Consider the following 22618-nt stretch of genomic DNA (forward strand, 5'->3'; position numbering starts at 1 on the left):
AGTTCTCTCGTCAAAATGAAAGCATTAGATTTATAAACCGGAAGTCAACTAACAAAATAAAGGCAATTAGTGCTAAAAAGGAACATAAATAAGGAGCTTAACCTAAGGTTATTTACAGTTGTTTACATTTATTCAAATGAAAATGGAAAACAAATTCACAAAAATCAGGAATATAAACTATTTGAAAACTCAATTTTATTTAATTTTATGTTAATTCATTCACTTTAACCGTGCATGTTCTCATATACAATTCAGAAAAAAATCCTGTGCTCAATGAACAAATGAAGCATTAGTAAACCATACCAATAACATTCATATCCATTGTACACAATTTAAAACATTAAACATATTGTTTAAATCCTCATTAGCATATATAAACACACAGAATTAGGTTAGAGTAAGTTATCTCTGTGAGTAATTACTTCAAAAGAAACAAGTAATTATCAAACAGATTTTTAGATTTATGGTTAATGGTTAACATTAATTTAAATCAACAGCGTCTGAATGTGTGCATGAATGAATGACTGAATGTCGTGGGAAGTGTTTAGGGTCCTCAGGACTAAATAAAGTTCTGCACAAGTAGACATTTTAATACCTTGATTAATTTAATTTCTCAAATACTGTTAGTAAAGCAGGAAAAACGTTAAAGATTTTATGTCTCCAAGCTAAATTTTGACATTAATCCATCACAAAAAGATGAAAATCTACAGGAAAAACAACTGCAGCAGGAATTAAAGAAATTTAAAACAATGGTTAAATTACAAAGTGTTTTAAAGACAAAAAAGAGCCAGAATTATCTCTAAACCTTTGCAGAATTAAGAACATCACCTCAAATTCACTGAATATTAGTTGGTGCTGAACTTTACACTTGAAAGTCGTCAATTAAAGTTCAACGGTTACATTATTAGAAGGGGAACTGCAGATTTTAGTGTTTTTTTTCCCCTTGAAAAACATTTTATCAATAGTCAAACTTTGAAAAATGACACCAGCACAGTTCCTGAAAGTATCAGAAATTTCTGATACTATTAAGCTCTTGTGCCAGATATTGCTCACTTGATTTATGATTTACGAATGACAAAAGGAAGATCTGAGAGGAAGTTATCTCTACCAGGAGTGTTTTGTGAGAAAGGTTTTTTGAAATATTTTCTGCTGTTTGTTTCTAATAAAGGCGCCTAACCCCCTTGACTCTTTAAATAATGTAATTTACTTTTTTAACTGTTGATTTTCACAGTTGGCTTTTTTTCCCCAAACATTTTTCACAAATTACACACGAAAATGTTTCTCACCTTTGTGAGTCATCATGTCTAGCAAGAGACCGAATTCTCACTCACATGATTTCTCATGTGAAGAATTAAATTACATTTTTTACAGAAACGTTTTTCACAAATATTGCAGGAGAAAGGTTTCTCCCCTGTGTGAATTCTCATGTGGACGGTTAAATGGCATTTTTTACAGAAACGTTTATCACAAACGTTGCATGAGAAAGGTTTTTCACCCGTGTGAATTCTCATGTGGACAGTTAAATGACATTTTTCACGGAAACGTTTTCCACATACTTTGCACAAGAACGGCCGCTCACCTGTGTGAATAGTCATGTGTTCCATTAAAGACAGTTTGTATTGGAAACTTTTCCCACACAGCGTGCAGGAGAAAGGCCTGTCACCTGTGTGAGTTCTCAAGTGAACAGATAAATGACTTTTTTGAGTGTAGGTTTTTCCACAGATGACGCAGGAAAAAGGCCTGTCACCTGTGTGAACTCTCATGTGAAGATTAAGAAAAGCTTTTGCACAGAAACCTTTTCCACAAATCTCGCAGGAGAAAGGCTTTTCCGCAACGTGAGTTCTCACGTGAACGGTTAAACTACTTTTCCGGCTAAAGCTTTTCCCACAAATCTTACAAGGAAAAGGCCTGTCACCAGTGTGAATTTTCATGTGTTCAGCTAAAAAGTCTTTTTCACAGAAACCTTCTCCACAAATCTTACACGAGAAAGGGTCTTCGCCTGTGTGACTTTCCATGTGAAGAGTCAAACGGCCTTTACGACAAAACGTTTTGAAGCAAATCACACAAGCGAAACGCTTCCCACCTGTGTGGGTCATCGTGTGGCGACGTAAATCAGCTTTTAGACGGAAATCTTTCCCGCAAACCTTGCACAGGAAAGGCCTCTCACCTGTGTGAACGCTCATGTGATCTGTCAACAAACCTTTTTCAATGAATCCTTTTTCACAAATCTTGCAAGAGAAAGGTCTCTCACCTGTGTGAGTTCTTGTATGAATGGTTAAATGTCCTTTCTGACTGAAACCTTTTCCACAAAGGTTGCACAAGAATGGCTTCTCACCTGTGTGAGTTCTCATGTGAATATCTAAATGACATTTTCGACTGGAAGTTTTTCCACATATCTTACATGAAAAAAGTCCGTCATCTGTGTGAATTTTCAAGTGTTTTGTCAATAAACTGTTTTTAGTAAACGTTTCGTCACAAATTCCACAAGGATACAAACTTTTATCTTGAGTTTCAATGAGCTGATTTTGTTTTATAGTATGATTCTCATCATTATTTTGCTGCAGCTCTTCATCTCTTTCTGATTCTGAGTCTTTGGGAGTCACCATGAAGACATCAGTCTCCCATTTCACCACAACTTGCTCTATTTCCTGACTCTCCTGCTCTTCTTTTAACTCCTGACGTTCCAGATCCCCCAGCTCTTCTTTTATCTGCTGACATGGCAGCTCCTCTTGCTCTTCCTTTATCCTCAGTGGTTCCTCCTGGTCCAAATTAGAGATGTTCTCTTGGTTAAACAGATGCTCCTCCTTCACTTTGTCAGGATGCAGGAAGTCTGGTCAGGGAAGCAAACAGAAGCTTTTTATCAAAAATAGAATTTGAGACAAGTTTTCCTAAAATCATCTTAAAAACTGAGTAAACATTATGTTTATGATGAACTAACTTTATCTATACAAGGATAAAGTTAGTGAGTAGGATTGGACGATGTGGTTGAAAAACTTGAAACGATCAAGTGTTTCAGACCAGTCGATATCAATAATTGTCAATACTGATCATTATTTATTCTGATTTTTTTGTTACAAATATATAAATGCTGCCAGATTGGTGGCATGACCATAACTTTTATCCAGTTTTCACGCCACTCTGTTGTTTATTTAATTATTTTTAATCAGCTATGAGGAACAGTGGTGGAAATTTAAACTGCTGTTGCACAAGTTACTCAACAGGTTGTTGTAAAGTAACCATAGAATGAGTGGGTTGCTAGGCGTTCAATGACTGTCTAATTTTTCTTCAGAGCTACTGTCACAAATTGGTGTGTGGGGACAACACAATCAATAATAAACAAGGTATTGTTCAAAGTATCTTATGTTATACATTTCCATAAAGAGTAAATTCTCAAAATTTGTGACGGATGCTTAACAAAATACAAAATGTAGAGGACATATTTCTGGTTATCTTCCCAATTCCAGTTCAACATTTCAATGTATCCTGCCAAAGATATCCTAAAGTTTGTTCTATTTCCCATAAGCACTAGTGGCGTGATTTACAGGCTTTAATCATCAGATAAGACACTGAATACTTTTGCAGCAGGGTGTTGCTCTTTGTACCACAGTCGCCATAAACGATTAAGGCCAAGGCTATAAAAGTCGGCGTGTTTTGCTTAAAACGGACAGGCAGTCTGCTGTCCAGCTCGCTGCAAATGTTTTAACGTCGCTTCCTTTGGGATGAAACCGCCCATCCGTCCATCTTTACCGAACCGCATTAAACCCCGTTTGGCCATCTGAGGAGTAAACCAGCGAATAAGGTCTCTTCATTTCACGATTACTTTCCCCTTTATCGACACGTTTATATGTCTAAATAGTGGGGTCTCCATTATTAAAAAGCTTCAGAAGCTACTACTTTAAACTACATTGAGCCATTCTTTTCTTAATTACAGGTTAGCACTTCAGGCGTTTCGTACCTATTCGGTGTAAGATAATCTGGGGTGTTCGGGTTAAACCCAGCAGTCTGCGCTGATCATCCACCTCCTCTTCGGCCTTCACGATGGTTGTTTTGAACTCTGCTAATGTTTCTTCAGCGGAAGTTAACTGTTCGTTCATGAACTCTCTTTCGGGGTGAACTGAAGACATTTTTACAGCTGAATCAAAGAGCATACGAGTCTCCAAAAAGACTCCAATATAAATGTTGCTGTCGTGTCTTTCACCATCTCATCCCATTTCTTAGTTTTTCTTCTTCTGCTCCTCTCCTTTGTGCTTCATAGCGCGTGGCAGACCAACTGCAAGGCGCCTTACCGCCACCTGCTGGACTGGATGAGAAATAGCGAAAACAGAGGAAACGACAAAAAAAACCCACTTTGTAACGTTAACAATTTTTTGCTAAGGTGTAAGTATACCACGTTTGGTTTTCATGGTAAAAAAATACTAACATAAGTAGAGGATTGGCAATTAATACAAATGTTCACCATCTTCACTCCTTTTTGCAGTTTAGATTAAGGAAATTGAATGATTTGTCCACTATTCCCATATGTGAACACAAATGAATGTTATCAGTAATTGAATATTTTTAATTTGATATAATGTCTGTCTTTTGTTTAATTTTTTGTTTGTTTTTGTACCATAGTATTTACTGTGGAAGTACACATCTCTGCAATACTTTTTCATATCCTGTATTCTTGTAACAGGTGGGAACTATTAAAGCATCTAGACCTAATGAGATTCTGGCAATAGATTTTACAGTTTTAGAACCTGCTACAGACGGCAGAGAAAATGTCCTTGTAATGACTGATGTTTTCTCAAAGTTTACACAAACTGTCCCCACAAAAGATCAGCGTACCAGTACTGTTGCAGAGGCACTGGTGAAGCACTGGTTTCAACTTTTTGGGCCCCCTGTCCGGATTCATTCTGATCAGGGGAGAAATTTTGAGAGCATTCCATGTTTTCTGTTAAAGTTTCGTGCAACCATGCGACTGCTTCCCGATCCAGCCATCAGTATAATTCACTTCTTTCCTCTTTTGTCAACCGCATCTTCTTGGGTATCTGAAATATAAATTAAATATACATTTAAAATTCTCCTATGTATGGAAACTTATGGCCCACCCTGTATAAATCTTCAGCGTCTGGTTTACACTCCCTCCCAGTAGGTGGCGGTAAAGCACTTTAAGTGGTTCGCCAACCGCCACAAGACTAGAAGAAGAAAACAACTTCGGTTCAACCCATAGACATAATATAAGGATAGACGCCTCATGGACCGCTGTCGCCTATTGTCGCTGACGAGATTTAGGGCGGCCATCTTGGAGCGGTACACCACTCCACTCAGCGTTATGTGTTTAGCAGCACAATGACGTATCAGCGCATTTAATCGATCATAACACGCTTTTTTGTTACTGGAAGCCATATTCAAACATCTATCAAAGCAACATTTATAAACAATACATAGTTCATCATATTTAAATATGCTTAGTGGCTATAACAATAGAATAGAATATTCTGATATCGATGTATGAAGAGCATATTACAAAGCATACAGCCATTCATAATTTATTTAATACATTATTTAGTAATATCAATACATATCTATATAACTATACAAACACTAATAAATAAAGATTAATACTGAATAATATATACATGTTTATATATATGTTTGTTTTTCAGCCGACGAGTCCAAAATCCGAAGTGAGATTCATCCGTGCTGCAGTGAATCCGTCTGTCTTTATAGATTTCTCCCTCTTCTTCCTCACATCGTGTCTTTATGAAACTTTCAAAACAAAAACAGAAGATTTGGGATGCATCTTACTTTTGACAGAGTTAAAGAATTACATATAAATAATAGTCTTTACCACTTGTGTAAACTTTGCTGGTCAATGTTATAACACATAATATAAGTTTTATGTGTTGTTTCATTTCTAATGTAGGCTCTTGTGTCAGATAATCTAAGTCAATGTTAGAGAATAATTAATTTGTTTAGATTTACGGAATCTCAGTTAGCCTTCATAGCGGGGCTGAACCCGTATTACACCCAGCACTGTAGCTAATATTAGCTGGTATCTCGCCGGTGGACATGAATACAGTAAAGTAATATTCTAATCACAATATATACACTATAATATGTCAATCTTACTTGTGAAATGTTGTATGTGGAGCCCTCACACAAATAATTCATAGATGCGATCAACAATATCCCTCAGTGCTGAGGCATCTTCTGCTGTTTTGATTGAACAAAGCAGGAGGGAATACCGCTCCAAGATGGCCGCCGTATTTCCTGTGCCGGAGTGGCCAATTCGGGGTCTATTCTTATATTATGTCTATGTTTAACCCTAGAAAGGAAAGAATAATAGCAAGGTTAAGATTTGGACATACAAGACTTATACACTTTTTAAAATTCAAAAACATAAAACTGGCAAATGTGATTACTGTGATAAATATGAAACCATAGAGCATGTTATATTAGAATGCCATAACTATGAAAAAGAGAGAATATATATGAAGAGAGAGTTTGAAAGTATTAAGGACAAGGTTAATTTATTACATATATTGAGGAAAAATTTAGGGAGTAAACATATGCAAATAATTATTCAATTTCTAAAGAAAACAAAATTATTTCATAGAATTTAATTATAGTAAGTGTGTTTGTGAGTGAAGGGATAATATACAAAGTTGTGTGGGAAGTTGTGTTTTTACGTGTGAATGTATGAGTGTATGTTTAGATAGAATATATGTATATATAGATGAGGATAAATATTTAAACCATCAGGAACCACACTCCATACCAGTAAGTGGCGGTAATGCTACTAACTAAGAACTAAGAACTAAGAAGAAGAAGAAGAAGAACCCTAGAGAGAGAGAGAGAGAGAGAGAGAGAGAGAGAGTTGATCAGTGAGCAGTTATTTCCTGCTTAAGAAACATTCACAGTTTTTAAAAAAAAAGTATCGTGAAGTCCGACGACGAGATGGATGGTCAGCCCAGACTGGTGAACGTAACCTGGACTCCCCAGATCATCTTGCTTCGAACAGGTTTGAAACACCGGCGATGCTAACATTTTTACTGATAGAAGAATTAAAAGAAACAAATTTAGACAAGACCGTTGTTTAAAGTGTTACTTGATGAAACTTTGGCGCGCTGCGCTTCCGATGTTTTGTATTTGTTTTCGTGTTGACAGAGGACTTCTCTTCTTCTGCCCCTCTTATTTTTCTCCTTAGCAATCTTTGTATTTCCATTTTGAAATCTGCCTCTTATGCCTTCTACAGAGTTGCACTGTTGTATTTGCCTTTCTTGTTTGTACTTACCTTGTTTAAATAAAGTTTGATTTAAAAAAAAGTGTTGACAGAGGGCTGCGAGCTACCGCATAGACATAATATAAGAGTAGACCCTGCATTGGCTGCTCCGGCGCAGGAAATACGGCGGCCATCTTGGAGCGGTCGTCCTTCCTACTTTGTTCAACCAAAACAGCAGAAGATGCCTCAGCAATGAGGGATATTGTTGTTCGGATCGATGGACTATTGATGCGAGGGCTCCACAGACAACATTTCACAAGTAAGATGGACATATTATTGTGTATATTTTGTGATTAGAATATTACTTTACTGTATTTATGTCCACCGGCGAGATACCAGCTAATATTAGCTACAGTGCTTGGTGTAATACGGGTTCAGCCCCGCTATGAAGGCTAACTGAGATTCTGTAAATATATAAAAATTAATTATTCTCTAACATTGACTTAGATTATCTGACACAAGAGCCTACATTAGAAATGAAACAATATAACGCATATTATAAAACTTATATTATGTGTTATAACATTGACCAGCAACGTTTACACAGGTGGTAAAGACTATTATTTATATTCTTTCACTCTGTCAAAAGTAAGATACATAAATACAGTAAAGTAATATTCTAATCACAATGTATACACAATAATATGTCCATCTTACTTGTGAAATGTTGTCTGTGGAGCCCTCACATCAATAATCCATAGATCCTAGCAACAATATCCCTCAGTGCTGAGGCATCTTCTGCTGTTTTGATTGAGCAAAGTAGGAGGGTATACCGCTCCAAGATGGCCGCCGTATTTCCTGCGCCGGAGCGGCCAATGCGGGTTCTACTCTTATATTATGTCTATGGAGCTACCGCACATGTAGTTCAGCTGAAGGACCCCGCTTAGTTGCCCTTGTCGATGCCGTTGACTTTACGGAAAAATAACGTATTTGCACACCAGGAAATTACTGTTTTATTTCATGGGGATATGTATTTATTTAATAGAATTTTTATTAATACTTTTTAACAACAGTGTTTATTTATTTAACTGAGTGTATTGTGTTAAAAATGTTTTACAGGCGTTAGTCAGTGATAAAAAGGCAACTATTGAGTCCTGTACAAAAAATTTGTAGTTAAAAAAAAAAAAAAAAATCAATCTTAAAGATACAACTTCCATAAAACGAGGATAGATTTATATATGGAAAATTTAGTGACAAAAATGGATCTAAAAATAAATTACTGCTAACAAGTGTAAATTTGTTGGTGCGAATTTAATTGAAATATTAAAAGGAGTGAAAAGGGCTTAAACATGCATTTGGTATTATCTGAAAAAATGTATTGGTTCTTAATTTTAGCCCAAGTTATTAAGAAAACATTCTGAAGGTCCTAAGAGCAACAAGTTGCAGACCCCAGCGATAAGTTAACCTGTGACAACTGTTCATGGCCTTATTTACAGGCCAAATGAAGATGCTGAAATCAAAACACATCAAATCTGGAGCTTGTGCTTCAGACCCTTCCAAATTCTTGAAATTTGAATCTGGATAAATTGAACATTTTGACATAAAATGTGTGTAACTCATACATTTCCTTTGATTACAATATGTACTTTCTTTTACTCATTTAAAAACTTGTTTTGTGTCTTTGTTTCTGTCCAGATCTTCCCCTGTATTACATCTGTCAGGGAGCGGGAGTGTTTATGAACCAGCAGCCAGTTTACCAGGAGAGGAGCTCCAGTTTAGCACAGCAGGAACCAGAACCTCTGCAGATTAAAGAGGAAGAAGTGGAAATGGAGAATCCTCAAATACAAGAGAAGCATAAGGAACTTAAAAATGAACAGATTAAAGAGGAAGAACAAGAACTTACCTTAACTGATGGGACCAGTCGAGATGAAGAGAAGCTTAACTTGAAGACAGCGACTGAGGCCTTAATAGAGACTCCTGCATTTGAGGAAAAAGATCACAGTGATCCAGAACCAAAAAGCAACATTGTAGTCTCCCAGATCATGACTGAAACTGAGAACCAAGATCGGGAAGAAAGCAATCCTGAAGACGAAGAATCAAGCGGAAATGAAGAGAAAATCAAACAGCTTAATGAAAATTCTACAACTTTAGTGTTAAAAAATAGCGAGGAAATTCACACAGACAATGTGTATTCTTGTGTAATTTGTGATGAATCTTTCTCTGAAAAAAAATTATTGACTAAACACACAAGAATTCACAGAGTAGAGAAACCTTTCTCGTGTAAGACTTGTCAAAAAGTCTTCAGTAAAATAAGTAAATTAGCTTGTCACATGCGCTCTCACACAGATGAAAGGCCTTTCTCGTGCGATACCTGTGGAAAAACGTTTGCTTATAAAAGTACTTTAAATAAACACGTGAAAACCCACGCACCTCGAACGCCACACATGTGCAACATATGTGGGAAGACTTTCATCCAGAAAAATGCTTTAACCTGTCATGTCAGATTCCACACAGGTGAGAAACCTTACTTGTGTAATGCTTGTGGAAACACTTTTTCTCAAAAAGCTACTTTACATCGTCACATGAAAAGTCATGTTGCTGAGAAACATTTCCCGGGAGGGGGAGTATTTATGAACCAACAGGCAGTTTACCAGGAGAGGAGCTCCAGTTTAGCCCAGCAGGAACCAGAATCTCTGCAGATTACAGAGGAAGAACAAGAACTTACCTTAACTGATGGGACCAGTCGAGATGAAGAGAAGCTTAACTTGAAGACAGCGACTGAGGCCTTAATAGAGACTCCTGCATTTGAGGAAAAAGATCACAGTGATCCAGAACCAAAAAGCAACATTGTAGTCTCCCAGATCATGACTGAAACTGAGAACCAAGATCGGGAAGAAAGCAATCCTGAAGACGAAGAATCAAGCGGAAATGAAGAGAAAATCAAACAGCTTAATGAAAATTCTACAACTTTAGTGCTAAAAAATAGCGAGGAAATTCACACAGACAACAATGTGTATTCTTGTGTAATTTGTGATGAGTCTTACTCTGAAAAAAAATTATTGACTAAGCACACAAGAATTCACAGAGTAGAGAAGCCTTTCTCATGTAAGACTTGTCAAAAAGTCTTCAGTAAAATAAGTAAATTAGCTTGTCACATGAGCTCTCACACAGATGAAAGGCCTTTCTCGTGCGATACCTGTGGAAAAACGTTTGCTTATAAAAGTACTTTAAATAAACACGTGAAAACCCACGCACCTCGGACGCCACACACGTGTAACATATGTGGGAAGACTTTCATCCAGAAAAATGCTTTAACCTGTCATGTCAGATTCCACACAGGTGAGAAACCTTACTTGTGTAATGCTTGTGGAAACACTTTTTCTCAAAAAGCTACTTTACATCGTCACATGAAAAGTCATGTTGCTGAGAAACATTTCCCGGGAGGGGGAGTATTTATGAACCAACAGGCAGTTTACCAGGAGAGGAGCTCCAGTTTAGCCCAGCAGGAACCAGAATCTCTGCAGATTACAGAGGAAGAACAAGAACTTACCTTAACTGATGGGACCAGTCGAGATGAAGAGAAGCTTAACTTGAAGACAGCGACTGAGGCCTTAATAGAGACTCCTGCATTTGAGGAAAAAGATCACAGTGATCCAGAACCAAAAAGCAACATTGTAGTCTCCCAGATCATGACTGAAACTGAGAACCAAGATCGGGAAGAAAGCAATCCTGAAGACGAAGAATCAAGCGGAAATGAAGAGAAAATCAAACAGCTTAATGAAAATTCTACAACTTTAGTGTTAAAAAATAGCGAGGAAATTCACACAGACAATGTGTATTCTTGTGTAATTTGTGATGAATCTTTCTCTGAAAAAAAATTATTGACTAAACACACAAGAATTCACAGAGTAGAGAAACCTTTCTCGTGTAAGACTTGTCAAAAAGTCTTCAGTAAAATAAGTAAATTAGCTTGTCACATGCGCTCTCACACAGATGAAAGGCCTTTCTCGTGCGATACCTGTGGAAAAACGTTTGCTTATAAAAGTACTTTAAATAAACACGTGAAAACCCACGCACCTCGGACGCCACACACGTGTAACATATGTGGGAAGACTTTCATCCAGAAAAATGCTTTAACCTGTCATGTCAGATTCCACACAGGTGAGAAACCTTACTTGTGTAATGCTTGTGGAAACACTTTTTCTCAAAGAGCTACATTAAATCGTCACATGAAAAGTCATATTGCTGAGAAACGTTTCCCGTGTTCAATCTGTGGAAGAGGTTTCAATCTGCAATATTCTTTAAATATTCACATGAGAACTCACACAGGTGAGAAGCCTTTCCCATGTGTGTCCTGTGGAAAACATTTCACTCAGAAAAGTAGTCTAAATTTTCACATAAGAAGTCGCACATGTCAGACTTCTGGTCAAAGCCACGTGCCAACTAACACGTCTAAGAGACGTTTCCCTTGTGTGTCCTGTGAAAAAACGTTCAACAAAAGATCGGAGGTCACACGTCACATGAGGTCTCACACGGGTGAAAGGCCTTTCTCTTGTACGACGTGTGGAAAAGGTTTCAGTGTAAAAATGGCTCTAAAACTTCACATAAGAGTTCACACAGGTGAGAAGCCTTTCACCTGTACGATCTGTGGAAAAAGTTTCAGACAAAAACATAAATTAACTTGTCACATTAGAGATCATAATGGCGAGAAGCCTTTTGCATGCCTGGTCTGTGGAAATGCTTTTGCAAGAAGGTATTCGTTGAACTATCACCTGCAAACCCACCACGATAAAGTGTAACCATGTAATATTTTCAAGCATTGGGGTGTTGATTAACTCACAACTTAGAAGCTGGAATAACTGAATAATAATCACAGTTAAGTTCATAACCTCTTTTTTTATTTTTTAAGTAGCGACTTTAGTATATATTTTACTTCCAATGAGAAGAATGTAATATTTTCTAGAAACTTCCTATTCTAAAGGATTAAAAACTGAAATATAAGTAGGCAGTACATCTTAGCTGAAGAATAAAGGTGTATGAAATTGTGGACAAGAATTTTGTTATCTGCTTTGTGTTTTCAACCTTCCAGTCGGTTGTGTCAGATACCCACGTTGTGGTTCTGCTGGAGGTTTCTTTATGTCTCCACTGTTGCCACATGCATGCTAGGTGTGAGAGATTACCGGAAAGTCGACTGAATACTGCAATGTAATCTGCTGGGATTCCTTTGAAATAGAAAACTTTCTAATCTTATTTGAATAATTAAGTGAACTTGATACGTTGTTTGATAACGAGGATTCATTTGAACGTGTGTGATTGAATTGAAATGACTTTTCTCTAAAGTGTCTTGATTTGTTGTAAATTGATGCAAATGTAAATAAACTGATTTGGATTAAACTGAATTGTCTCTTATTTAGAAAGTGGAAAGTGTTAATATATTAGCAATTTTTGTGACTACGTGATATTTTGGGTTATATTGTTGATAGTATGGGGACCATGCACTTTTAGAAAAGAGTCAAGTAATTTTATTTTTCTGTGGAGTTTTAACAGTGCAGTGTTTGTCTGATGCAAAACTCTCATAACATCGTGTAATACATGAAGTGAATGTGCGGTTCACTACACAATCCATAAAAAGCCGTTTCGACTCGTCTTTGTCGTTTAAGTTTATATTTTTTAGCCAAAATTAGACGGATCCTTTACAAGTGCAGTCAAAATTCAAAGCGGAACTAAATTACGTTACGGTTTCTTCCGTAGCGCGTTAGTGTGACACACGGAAGATCCAAAACAACATGAGCAGCGTTAGCGTTCCTTCAGCTCTCGGGAACGTGAAAACGAGAAAGGTTTGTGAGCTCAATATGTGACTGTAGTAAAAATGACTTCAGTTCAGCTTCAGGACGAGCAGCTAAATCCTGCTGAAGAAATGTCTTCAGAGTTTGAAGAAATCATCGTCAAGTCCGAAGAAGAGATGGATGGTCAGAGTGGACTGCTGGATTTAACCCGGACTCTTCGGATCACCGCACAACAAACAGGCATGAAACACCAGCGATAATAACGTTTTACTAAGGAGATTATTGTTGTGTCAAGCTGATAGTGTTTCCGTATCTGTTGCGCTTCTACACAGTGTTTTACGACTGATATCGAGCTGGATTAAAGGGCTATTCCACCGAGTTTCTGTTTGTAGGAACTTTGTTATAGAAGGGGCTTAGCTGGAAAATTACAATATATGGACAGATCATTTAAATTTTAAGAAACTACAACAATGAACTTTTTTCTATATTTGTTTAAAATCTTCTTTGGGGGATTTTGGGATAAAATTGTGCAATTACGGTATCCAGCTTGAAAAGTTCATCAGTCTGACAGCTCAAACCTGAAGAGAAATATTTTACACTGATATGGGATGTTGATGTTTTCACAAAGTTTTACATCTAATAATAAGAAAAATAAATCAAAGTAAACATTGCTAGTAGTTTAATGTCATTTTGTTGTGGAAATTTGATGATATAACTACTGAAGTTATCGTTTTTAGCTAACGTTAGTAAGAGCCAGGTTGCAGACGTATGGACGAAATAAAACTGAGAAAATAATCTTCAGATGCGCTAATGAATTAATGTGACTTTTGTTGTATGTTACTTACTTTTTTAAGCTTATCTTTGGCTTTTCTTTCTCTTTCTCAAGACCTGCCTCAACATTACAATTTTCAGGGGGAGAAGGTTTTTAATGACCATCAGCAGTTTATCCAGAAGTCGACCTCAGGTTTAGGCCAGAAGGAACTGGAACGTCCACAAATAAAAGAGGAGTGTAAGGAACTAGCACATCTCCAGATAAAAGAGGAGCAAGGACAACCAGAAGATCTTCAAATAAAAGAAGACCAGGACGATCTAGAACACTTTCTGATTAAAAAAGAGCAGGAGGAAATACAACATATGCAATTAAAAGAGGACGAGGAGGAAATACTGTGTGTGCAGATAAAAGAGGAAGAGAAAGAACTTCATCTTGCCTTTGTGGGACAAGATGGAGAACAGCTCCTGCTGAAAGAGCAGACTGACACCTTAACGCTGACTAACGAGGAAAAATACTGCAGTGAACCAGAACCAAACAGGAACCAACTCAACTCCTGTGATCTTCCTGAAGCTGAGAACCAGAACCAAGAAGGAAGAAATCCAGAGGATTCAGAATCAACAAGAGCAGGATTACCAAAACAAAATAAAAGACTTCAGAAAACCAGAGAGCACAGAAACAATGTTGACAATGCAAAAAGAAAAAGCCTTAAAAATATATCTTTAGGTAACAGCAGGTATTCTTGTAAAACGTGTAATGAAACATTTTTTCATAACAGCACGTTTATTAGACATCTGAGAACTCACACAGGTGAGAAGCCCTTTTCATGTACAACCTGTGGAAAATGTTACAGGCAAAAGGGTCATTTAACTGATCACATGAGAACTCACACAGGCGAGAAACCCTTTGCGTGTAGCATTTGTGGAAAAAGCTTCAGTCAAAAGAGCCATTTAACGATTCACATGAGAATTCATGCAGATGAGAAGCCTTTCTCCTGTGTGATCTGTGGAAAGAATTTTAGCCAGAAGGGTCAATTAACTTATCACAACAGAAGCCACACAGGCGAGAAGCCGTTTTCGTGTATTGCTTGTGGAAAATGTTTTGGTCAAAAGAGTAGTTTAACTTATCATATGAGAAGTCACACAGGTGAGAAACCTTTTTCATGCATAAATTGCGGAAAGAGTTTTAGTTTGAAAGGCAATTTAATATATCACACAAAAAATCACTCATGTGAAAAGTCGTTCCACTGTGTCACTTGTGGAAAAAAATTCTGTAAGATGGAAAACTTTACAACTCATCTGAAAATTCACACAGGTGAGATGCCTTTTTCATGCATCACCTGTGGGAAATCATTCAGCCAAAAAAAGAGTTTTAATACTCACCTAAGGACTCACACAGGTGAGAAACCTTTCACATGTAAAAGCTGTGGGAAAAGTTATATTCAAAAAAGTAGCTTAACGTATCACATGAGAATACACTCGCTTGAGAAACCATTTTCATGTAGTACTTGTGGAAAAAGTTTCAGTAAAAAAGATATATTCAAATCTCATTTGAGAAGCCACACAGGCGAGAAGCCTTTCTTGTGTAACACGTGTGGAAAACAGTTTACTCGCAAAAGTTTTTTAACAGTTCACCTAAGGGTTCACACTGGTGAGAAGCCTTTCACGTGTTCTACCTGTGAAAAATGTTTCACTCGGAAAAGTTTTTTAACAGTTCACATGAGAACCCACACTGGCGAGAAGCCTTTCTCATGTACGTCCTGTGGAAATACTTTCAGGCAAAGGGCCCATTTGATTTGTCACATGCGAACCCATACAGATGAGAAGATGTAATTTGGCGAATGCTTTGAAGCATCAATTAGCTTGGGCACTTTTTTAGAAACTGAAGTAAGCAAAAAGTAAAATAGCTTCACATTTAAAAACAACTATTGCAAAAATGCCTTCAGAAATGTTTGTCTAAACTTTTTTAAACAAGTAATGTCTCTAATAATGTGTCATGCTTGCAGTTTTTAATAAATTAAATTTGTTTTTTAGAGCAAAACATGCAATTTTCTACATGTATTTTGTCTCTGTTTCTATTCCTCTTCAGAAAGCAAATAAAATGGACCCCCATTATTTTTGGAGGTTAGGGGCCACAGCTGCCTGCCATTAGATTTAGAAAGCAGAAACAAATCCATTTTGCCACATTCACAAGTACAAGATCATACATTAGCTCTAATGTAGAAAAATTAAAATAATATGTATGAAAAATCGATATTTAAAAGGTTCTTGTCTTGCTTGGTGCAAATATCAAGACATAATGTACTAATTATGTCCAAACCAGGTACACGTTACACCATTGAAGGACGTCTGGTATGACTATAAAGTCAGACAAAGCACAATAAGTGAGAACTGGGTCAAGATGCAGCATCACATGACGCTGCTTGAAGAGATTATTCGGATTCCTGAACCTTCCTCATAAGAGTGACTGGACCGGATACGAGTCTGTTTATTGTCTGTGAATAATGTGCTAATAAAAATAAAGTGTTGCCCAAACTGAAGCAATTTTTTTTTTAAGTATTTGATAAAAATGTACCTATGTGCCTAACATTTGATAAATATTTATTTTAATATTTTCCTAAAATAAATTCTGGTATCTGACAATTAAAAGTCTATTTAAAGAAATGACATAATTACAAAACAAGATTCAGGTATAAGGAATTCTTTATCAAATCAAAACCTGTCAATACAAAAGAAATATAAGACTAATATGTACAGTAGGTAGTGTATACATGTTAGAACAAGGTTTATGGTGTTTACTGTGTATTCTTGATCTTATTTTTTTCCAAAAAGTCATGCAGGTGAATGTAGTTATTACCACCTCTGCATATTTCTGGGGTCTTTTGGAAAACATGTAATATCGATTTTATCCAGCAGATGGCAGTAATGCGGGCTATTGGATTTCAGCTATCGGAGAATGACATACTTCCTGTGCGCCTCGCAATAATACAATGGAAGCTAACGGAGCTGCTAGCCAGTTTTGTTTACATTTTGTTTGAGCTGAGTAAATGACTACCTGGAGAAACAATGTCTTCGTTTTCATCTGAGAGAGAGTTCACCAACGAGCTTTCACCTCCTGCTGAAGAAACATTAACAGACATTAAAGAAATCATTGTAAAATCCGAGGAAGAGATCGAGGACAGCTTGGATTTCAGCGAAAAAACCCAACTAACCGTAAAACGTACAGGTATGAAGGTCCAGGTGTGGTAATGTCATTTTACCAATGAGATAATGTGTCTGAATGTTGTTTGATGCCGTTTAAATGTCATTTTAAAGCTATAGAAAACATCCAATTAAATAAGCTGAGGTTATACGGACTCAAGGCTGAAGTATTTAAAATTTTCTGTGTTTCTTTTTATAGTATAATTATTCGGTACTGTAAGGAGGGCCTTTCCACGGGAGTTTTTGAAAGAGGGGAGCTAGAGAGCGGCCAAGTTACCCGATTGTTTGTTTCTGTAAATTAGCTGCGCCTATACACGGTGCATTACGGTACCAGCACTGCTGTTGTTGCATCTGTGACCTTCAGGTTTTGTGACTCCAGAAGGCAATAAAATACATGTTGGCGAATAATGCAAAATCCTCAGAAAAACAATTGAATTAGGAGAGATACTTGAGCTTTTTATGCTTATTTGCAAACATATTTCAATGAAATACACATCTAGAAATTAGGGACATAAATTGGCATAGAGGGAAACTAACATAAACATAAAACATATTTTTATAAGTATCTACATATTAAAGAATATATTTTCTACAATATGTAAATATTTCAGTCTTCTCTAAATCTGTTTAAAGAGGACGAATTCAGACAACTTTTTTTTTTTACTTTCCTGCTATCAGAAACTTCTTTAAAATGGTCGTTTTAATATATTACCTTTTTAGGTACTACAAAGTAAACTTGTCACATTGCTTGTATTATACCTTAAGTATAAAGTTTTAAGTTTGGAAAAGCTTAGTTAACTCTTTTACGATTGGAAGAGAGATTTGTGGAATTCTGGTTCATCCAAACCTGTCCAGTTTAACTATTGATTTTGGTGAGTGCTTTAAAAATTATCTCTTTTTTAATTCTCGCATTTTAGTGTATATACATCATTTTTGTTGTCTAAAAAAGATCTTAAAAAGAGTAGAATTTTGTCTGAAATGTTGTGCATTTTAGCAACATTTGCAGATGAAAGGTGCATTTTGCTATCGTTTTTCTGCCGTGTTTAAATCACAACATCTATTTCCATCTCCACACCTGCCTCTGCAGCAGCACACTGAGTGAAAAGCAGAATTTGCTCTTCATTTGGAGGTCTCTACATTAACAAAGCAGACCAAAGTGGATCCGGTGAGGGTTAGAGGAAGGAGTTTGGCTCAGAAAACGTTTTGGAATAGGGAAATACTTTTAACATAAGAAGTGAGAATAACGGCAAAGGACGACATTTCCCAAAATGAACAACAGAATGCTTACTTGTAAAGGTTTAAGCAAAACAAATTGACGATTTAAAGAAAGAGAAAAGTGAAGCGATGACATGATACAGATGCAGAAGCAGCGGTGTATTCAGTCTTAACATAAAATGCGGTCCATGTTTTTATTTTAGAAGATTTTCCCTTTTTGTGGATTTTTGTTGCTCAGTATCATAAAGTTGGATTATTTTAGGTCTGAATTTAGTTGGTATTAAATTGTTTGTTGTTTGGGGATAAGTTGAACTATTAATCAGTTTTATGTCATTTTTCATGTTTGTTTGCTTTTCTAGATGTGCAACATCACGATGTTAAGAAGGAGGAGGATTTTTCTGACCAGGAGGAACCAGAGCCTCTGACAATGAAAGAAGAACAGGGTGAGCTACAACATCTACAGATAAAAGAGGAAGATAATGAGCTCTGCATCAGTCAGGATGAAGAACAGCCTGTGGTGAAGGAGCAGGAGATGAAAACCTTTCCTGCATCTCCTACTGATGAAGAAATAAGCTGCAGTGAACCCGAACCAATCAGGGAGCAACTCGTCTCTCAGAACGGCTGTGATGCTGAGAACCGAAATCAGGAAGAAAGCAATGATGAAGACACAGAAATAAGCAGCGATGAAGAACCGAAACAAAATAAGAGACGTCAGAAAACCGGAGGGTATGGTAACAATTCTGACAAATTAAAACAAAAAGAGCAGAAGAAAACTGACAAAGATAAAAATCTGTATTCATGTACGATGTGCGACAAATTGTTCTCTCAAAAGACTCACTTGATCTACCACACGAGAACGCACACAGGTGAGAAGCCTTTCTCATGCAAGTTTTGTGGAAAATGTTTCAGTCGAGAAAGTATTGTGAACAACCACCTGAGAATCCACACAGGCGAAAAGCCCTTCTCGTGTCTGACCTGCGGAAAAAGTTTCACTCTCAAACACAAGTTAACGGATCACATGAGAATTCACACAGGCGAGAAACCTTTTCCGTGCAGCGCTTGTGATAAATCTTTTAACCTGAAAAGCAATCTGAAGCAGCACATGAGAATCCACACGGGCGAGAAGCCCTTCTCGTGTGTGACCTGCGGTAAAAGTTTCAGTCAAAGAAGTCAAGTAACGCTTCACATGAGAAGTCACACGGGCGACCGACCTTTCTCATGCGCGACCTGTGGGAAAAGTTACAGCCACAAAGGTCACCTAACTGATCACATGAGAACTCACACAGGTGAGAAGCCATTTTCATGTCTGACATGTGGAAAAAGTTACAGTCAGAAAGGCCATTTGACAGTACACATGCGAATTCACACAGGTGAGAGGCCGTTTCCGTGTAGCACATGTGGAAAAACCTTCAGTCGAAGAAGTCGTTTAAAAAAACATGTGAGAATTCACTCAAGATAGGAGTCCTGTGTGACCTGTGGGAAGCGTCTCAGTTTAAGGAGCTAAGAAGCATTTTATACAGCTGTGAACTTTAAATCATCCCCTCACATATTTCTTCTGATTTTGCTTTTTGGTTTCTTAAATGTTTCAGATTGTAGCATCCGTGTCTCAACAATGTTCACTTGAACTGATGGTTAATTGATGGTTAATAACACATCTCTAGTGAAAGTGTCTTCAGGACAATTTTGTGTTGTATACACTCGAAGAGCTGTACGTAAAAAAAATAAAACTACTGTTTGCTCACACACACACACACACACACACACACACACACACACACACACACACACACACACACACACACACATAGGTTCACTTTAGAGTGACTTTAGGTTATACTAAACAAATTCAAGCATATCTAAATAAACACCAGCTTAAACTTCTCTCCTACTAAAGTTTAACATGAATGGAACGCCAACTACGGAGCAAAATTGGGGCCGTGAAGTTTGTTCAAAAGAAAAAAAAATTTAAGCTGAGATTTGAAACCGAAATTCATCTGATATCACATGAAGAATTTTGGGTTTTGGTAACAAATACCTTTTTGTCAATTTAAACAAAATTAAAATTTATTTAAACTAAAATCTGTTATGAAATCTTTGTTTTTAAAGGAAAACATGAATAAATCTGCTTTCTATTTATGATAAATAATAACTTTGGTCACATACTATATGTGATCTTTACATCAGAAACTTTAGCTTACTACTTTAATTTGTTTTTGCAGCATAAATTGGAACAATAAACTTTATTTGTGATCATTTTTTTGTTCCACAAGAAATGTGATTAAATATTTGAGAGGTTCTAACAAATACCAGATAAGTACTTTCAGCAAATTACCAGTCCTTTTATTAACGTTACCCTAAAATTTTAAAGAAATCTTCTAAATAAATGTTCATTTTATCAAGTATTTCTTCCAGTTCCAGCATTTTTCCTAAATTTCTAGTTATTTCCATGTTATTAGTTCTATTCCATGATTTATAAGCAACCAGATAGTTAATTCATTTGGTTAAAAGTTGTATTATCTTATAATCTGAAGCTAATAATTGTTTCAGGCCTACGGTGTGGATTAAAATCTACTTTTAATCTGCTTTAAACCCAGAGTGCCTCACAAACTAAGCAGTAATATTTATTCTGTTTACAAAAATCTTTACATATTTGGACTAGTACACTATTTTGAAGAGAAAGGTAGTTTATCAATAAGTAAATAAAACTTTGTTTAGAACCTTATAGATCACTAAGTGCTGAACACAAAAAACTAAAAACCTTAAACATAGTAAATCACATGATATGAGTTTTTAAGATGGTCAACTCTGTGTCTCGTTAACTGTGAGCACATCGGTTTATGGTGATATTTTAGGACATGCTCCCTTATTGTTAAAATGACATGCACACATTGACATAGGTATTGGTTGGCACTGCTACTAACAGTTAGCCTTGTCACTGAGCACAAGACTCAGCGAATCCACTGGTTCCCACTTTGCAACGTCAGCAAACTAAACTGGCTGTGATGTCGTGAAGAGTCCAGAGGTAAATGTGTAAAGGTTTGTAAGTATGTCTCATTTTCCATCTTGTGTTGTTGATGATAACGTGTTGTGGAACACGTTAAAAACTTTGCTTTACAGTATGTAACAACAATCACAGCACTGTACTGGAGACCAGTTGTATTTGTAGGGTTTTATTTATGAAATATACAAATAAATACTAAAAATCATTGCTTTGTGTTATTTGGTTGTTCATAAGAGATGGTATATTTCTATAAGTTTACAGTTGCTTTTGATCATCTGTGCTTGTATGCATTTTATGACATCTTCAACATGTTGTTTGCAGTAAACTGAAAGACCCATGAAAACCAATCAGCATAATGCAGGTGGGTGTGAGTTCAGACAATTTATTTCAGGCTGTTTTGAAACTATCCAATAAAATAAAAAGAATGACCAGTAGTTGGTAATGAATATTGGATTGTTACAGAAAGGTATTGGTTTTTCAGTTTTAAAGTTATGGTGTATTTATTTCAGGAAAACATTGACCTTAAAATGAGGAGGACTTATCCTGCCAAATTTGACAAAAGATGACATAAAATTCAACATAACTAAATAAGTGTAGAAATTATTTATTTATATATTTATTTATTTATTTATTTATAATTTTGGCAGGATGGCTTTTGGCATAGATATGCTGTAAAGCCATTGTGATACACGATTCATCCATGGGGTGGCAATAATTCACCATAGAAGAGGAAGAAGAAGCAGAAAAAGAAGAAGAATCCTCCAACTGAGATGCTAACGGTGTTAGCTTATCTTTGTCTGGTGTCCTTTTGAGTCCCGTTGTGGTGTCTGAGCTGAATTTATGGTTATCTATAATCACAATGTCTTCACCAACGTGTAAGGAAGAGCTTAGTGACGATGAATTAACTCATGTCGAAGAAACATTTACGGAACTTAAGGAAATAATCGTAAAGTCCGAGGAAGAGATCGATGGTGAGCGCAGACTGCTGGATGTCAACCGGATACCCCAGATAATCGTTCACCATATAGGTATGAAACACCAAAAGTACAAAATTTAACCCGATGAGAGGATTTACAGATGCTTGATGCGGTTTGCAGTTAATTTCCGAAGTTAACGTATTACAGCCCAGTCACGTAAGTTTTCTGGTGTTATCCGTTTCATTTCGTCCAACCCATTTCTTGTTTACCAGGTTTTGCCTTTTCTTAAGTCAATCTACAAATCGTTTTTCATTTGCGGTCAAGCCAACGGTCGCCCTGGGCTGAAATTAAGCGCCGCTTATATAAGGTGTATTACGGCGTTAGAGCTCTGTGGCGCAGGTGTTTGCGATCTGTTGGTTATAAACATCTGTAAGAGAGGCGTCTCACGTTTCATTTGGTTCATATTAGGGCTGTTGTAAACGAATATTTTAGTAATCGAGTAATCTATCGATTATTCTTACGA

At 36.6% G+C, this 22618-nt stretch overlaps 5 protein-coding genes across 7 annotated transcripts in view; 4 read left to right on the top strand and 1 right to left on the bottom strand.

Moving 5' to 3' along the window:
• Positions 1-173: 173 nt before the first annotated feature.
• LOC106936306 (gastrula zinc finger protein XlCGF57.1-like) lies at positions 174-4247 on the bottom strand. Its single transcript, XM_015017190.1, has 2 exons — positions 3956-4247; positions 174-2830 (listed from the first exon to the last, which is right to left on the bottom strand). Exons 1-2 carry the CDS (start codon positions 4146-4148, stop codon positions 1305-1307), a joined length of 1719 nt encoding a protein of 572 aa, XP_014872676.1. The 5' UTR covers positions 4149-4247; the 3' UTR covers positions 174-1304.
• Positions 3416-15816, top strand: LOC106936304 (gastrula zinc finger protein XlCGF57.1-like). Of its 3 annotated transcripts, none has more exons than XM_015017186.1 (3): positions 3416-3427; positions 12982-13233; positions 13880-15816. In XM_015017186.1, exons 2-3 carry the CDS (start codon positions 13077-13079, stop codon positions 15592-15594), a joined length of 1872 nt encoding a protein of 623 aa, XP_014872672.1. In that variant the 5' UTR covers positions 3416-3427; positions 12982-13076; the 3' UTR covers positions 15595-15816. The 3 variants fall into 3 exon arrangements, with proteins under 3 accessions (XP_014872672.1, XP_014872674.1, XP_014872673.1); XM_015017188.1 differs by having other exon boundaries at positions 13895-15816; XM_015017187.1 differs by lacking the exon at positions 3416-3427 and having other exon boundaries at positions 12946-13233.
• LOC106936299 (zinc finger protein 585B-like) lies at positions 6820-12601 on the top strand. The gene is made up of 2 exons (XM_015017181.1): positions 6820-7006; positions 8903-12601. The coding sequence occupies exons 1-2, from the start codon at positions 6943-6945 to the stop codon at positions 12004-12006; spliced, it is 3168 nt and encodes a 1055-aa protein (XP_014872667.1). The 5' UTR covers positions 6820-6942; the 3' UTR covers positions 12007-12601.
• Positions 15817-16684: 868 nt separating the features above from the next.
• Positions 16685-21383, top strand: LOC106936311 (oocyte zinc finger protein XlCOF6.1-like). The gene is made up of 2 exons (XM_015017194.1): positions 16685-16987; positions 18537-21383. Exons 1-2 carry the CDS (start codon positions 16828-16830, stop codon positions 19634-19636), a joined length of 1260 nt encoding a protein of 419 aa, XP_014872680.1. The 5' UTR covers positions 16685-16827; the 3' UTR covers positions 19637-21383.
• Positions 21384-21903: 520 nt separating this feature from the next.
• LOC106936307 (zinc finger protein OZF-like) overlaps positions 21904-22618 on the top strand; it is a 7220-nt gene continuing 6505 nt past the window's right edge. Inside the window, exon 1 of the mRNA XM_015017191.1 lies at positions 21904-22206. Coding sequence (XP_014872677.1) covers positions 22038-22206 — 169 coding nt within the window. The 5' untranslated portion in view covers positions 21904-22037. The remainder of the gene's footprint in view (positions 22207-22618) is intronic.

The sequence above is a fragment of the Poecilia latipinna genome, unplaced genomic scaffold, assembly GCF_001443285.1.
Source record: "Poecilia latipinna isolate Pla-1442-1.1 unplaced genomic scaffold, P_latipinna-1.0 Scaffold2115, whole genome shotgun sequence".
Taxonomy (NCBI): domain Eukaryota; kingdom Metazoa; phylum Chordata; class Actinopteri; order Cyprinodontiformes; family Poeciliidae; genus Poecilia; species Poecilia latipinna.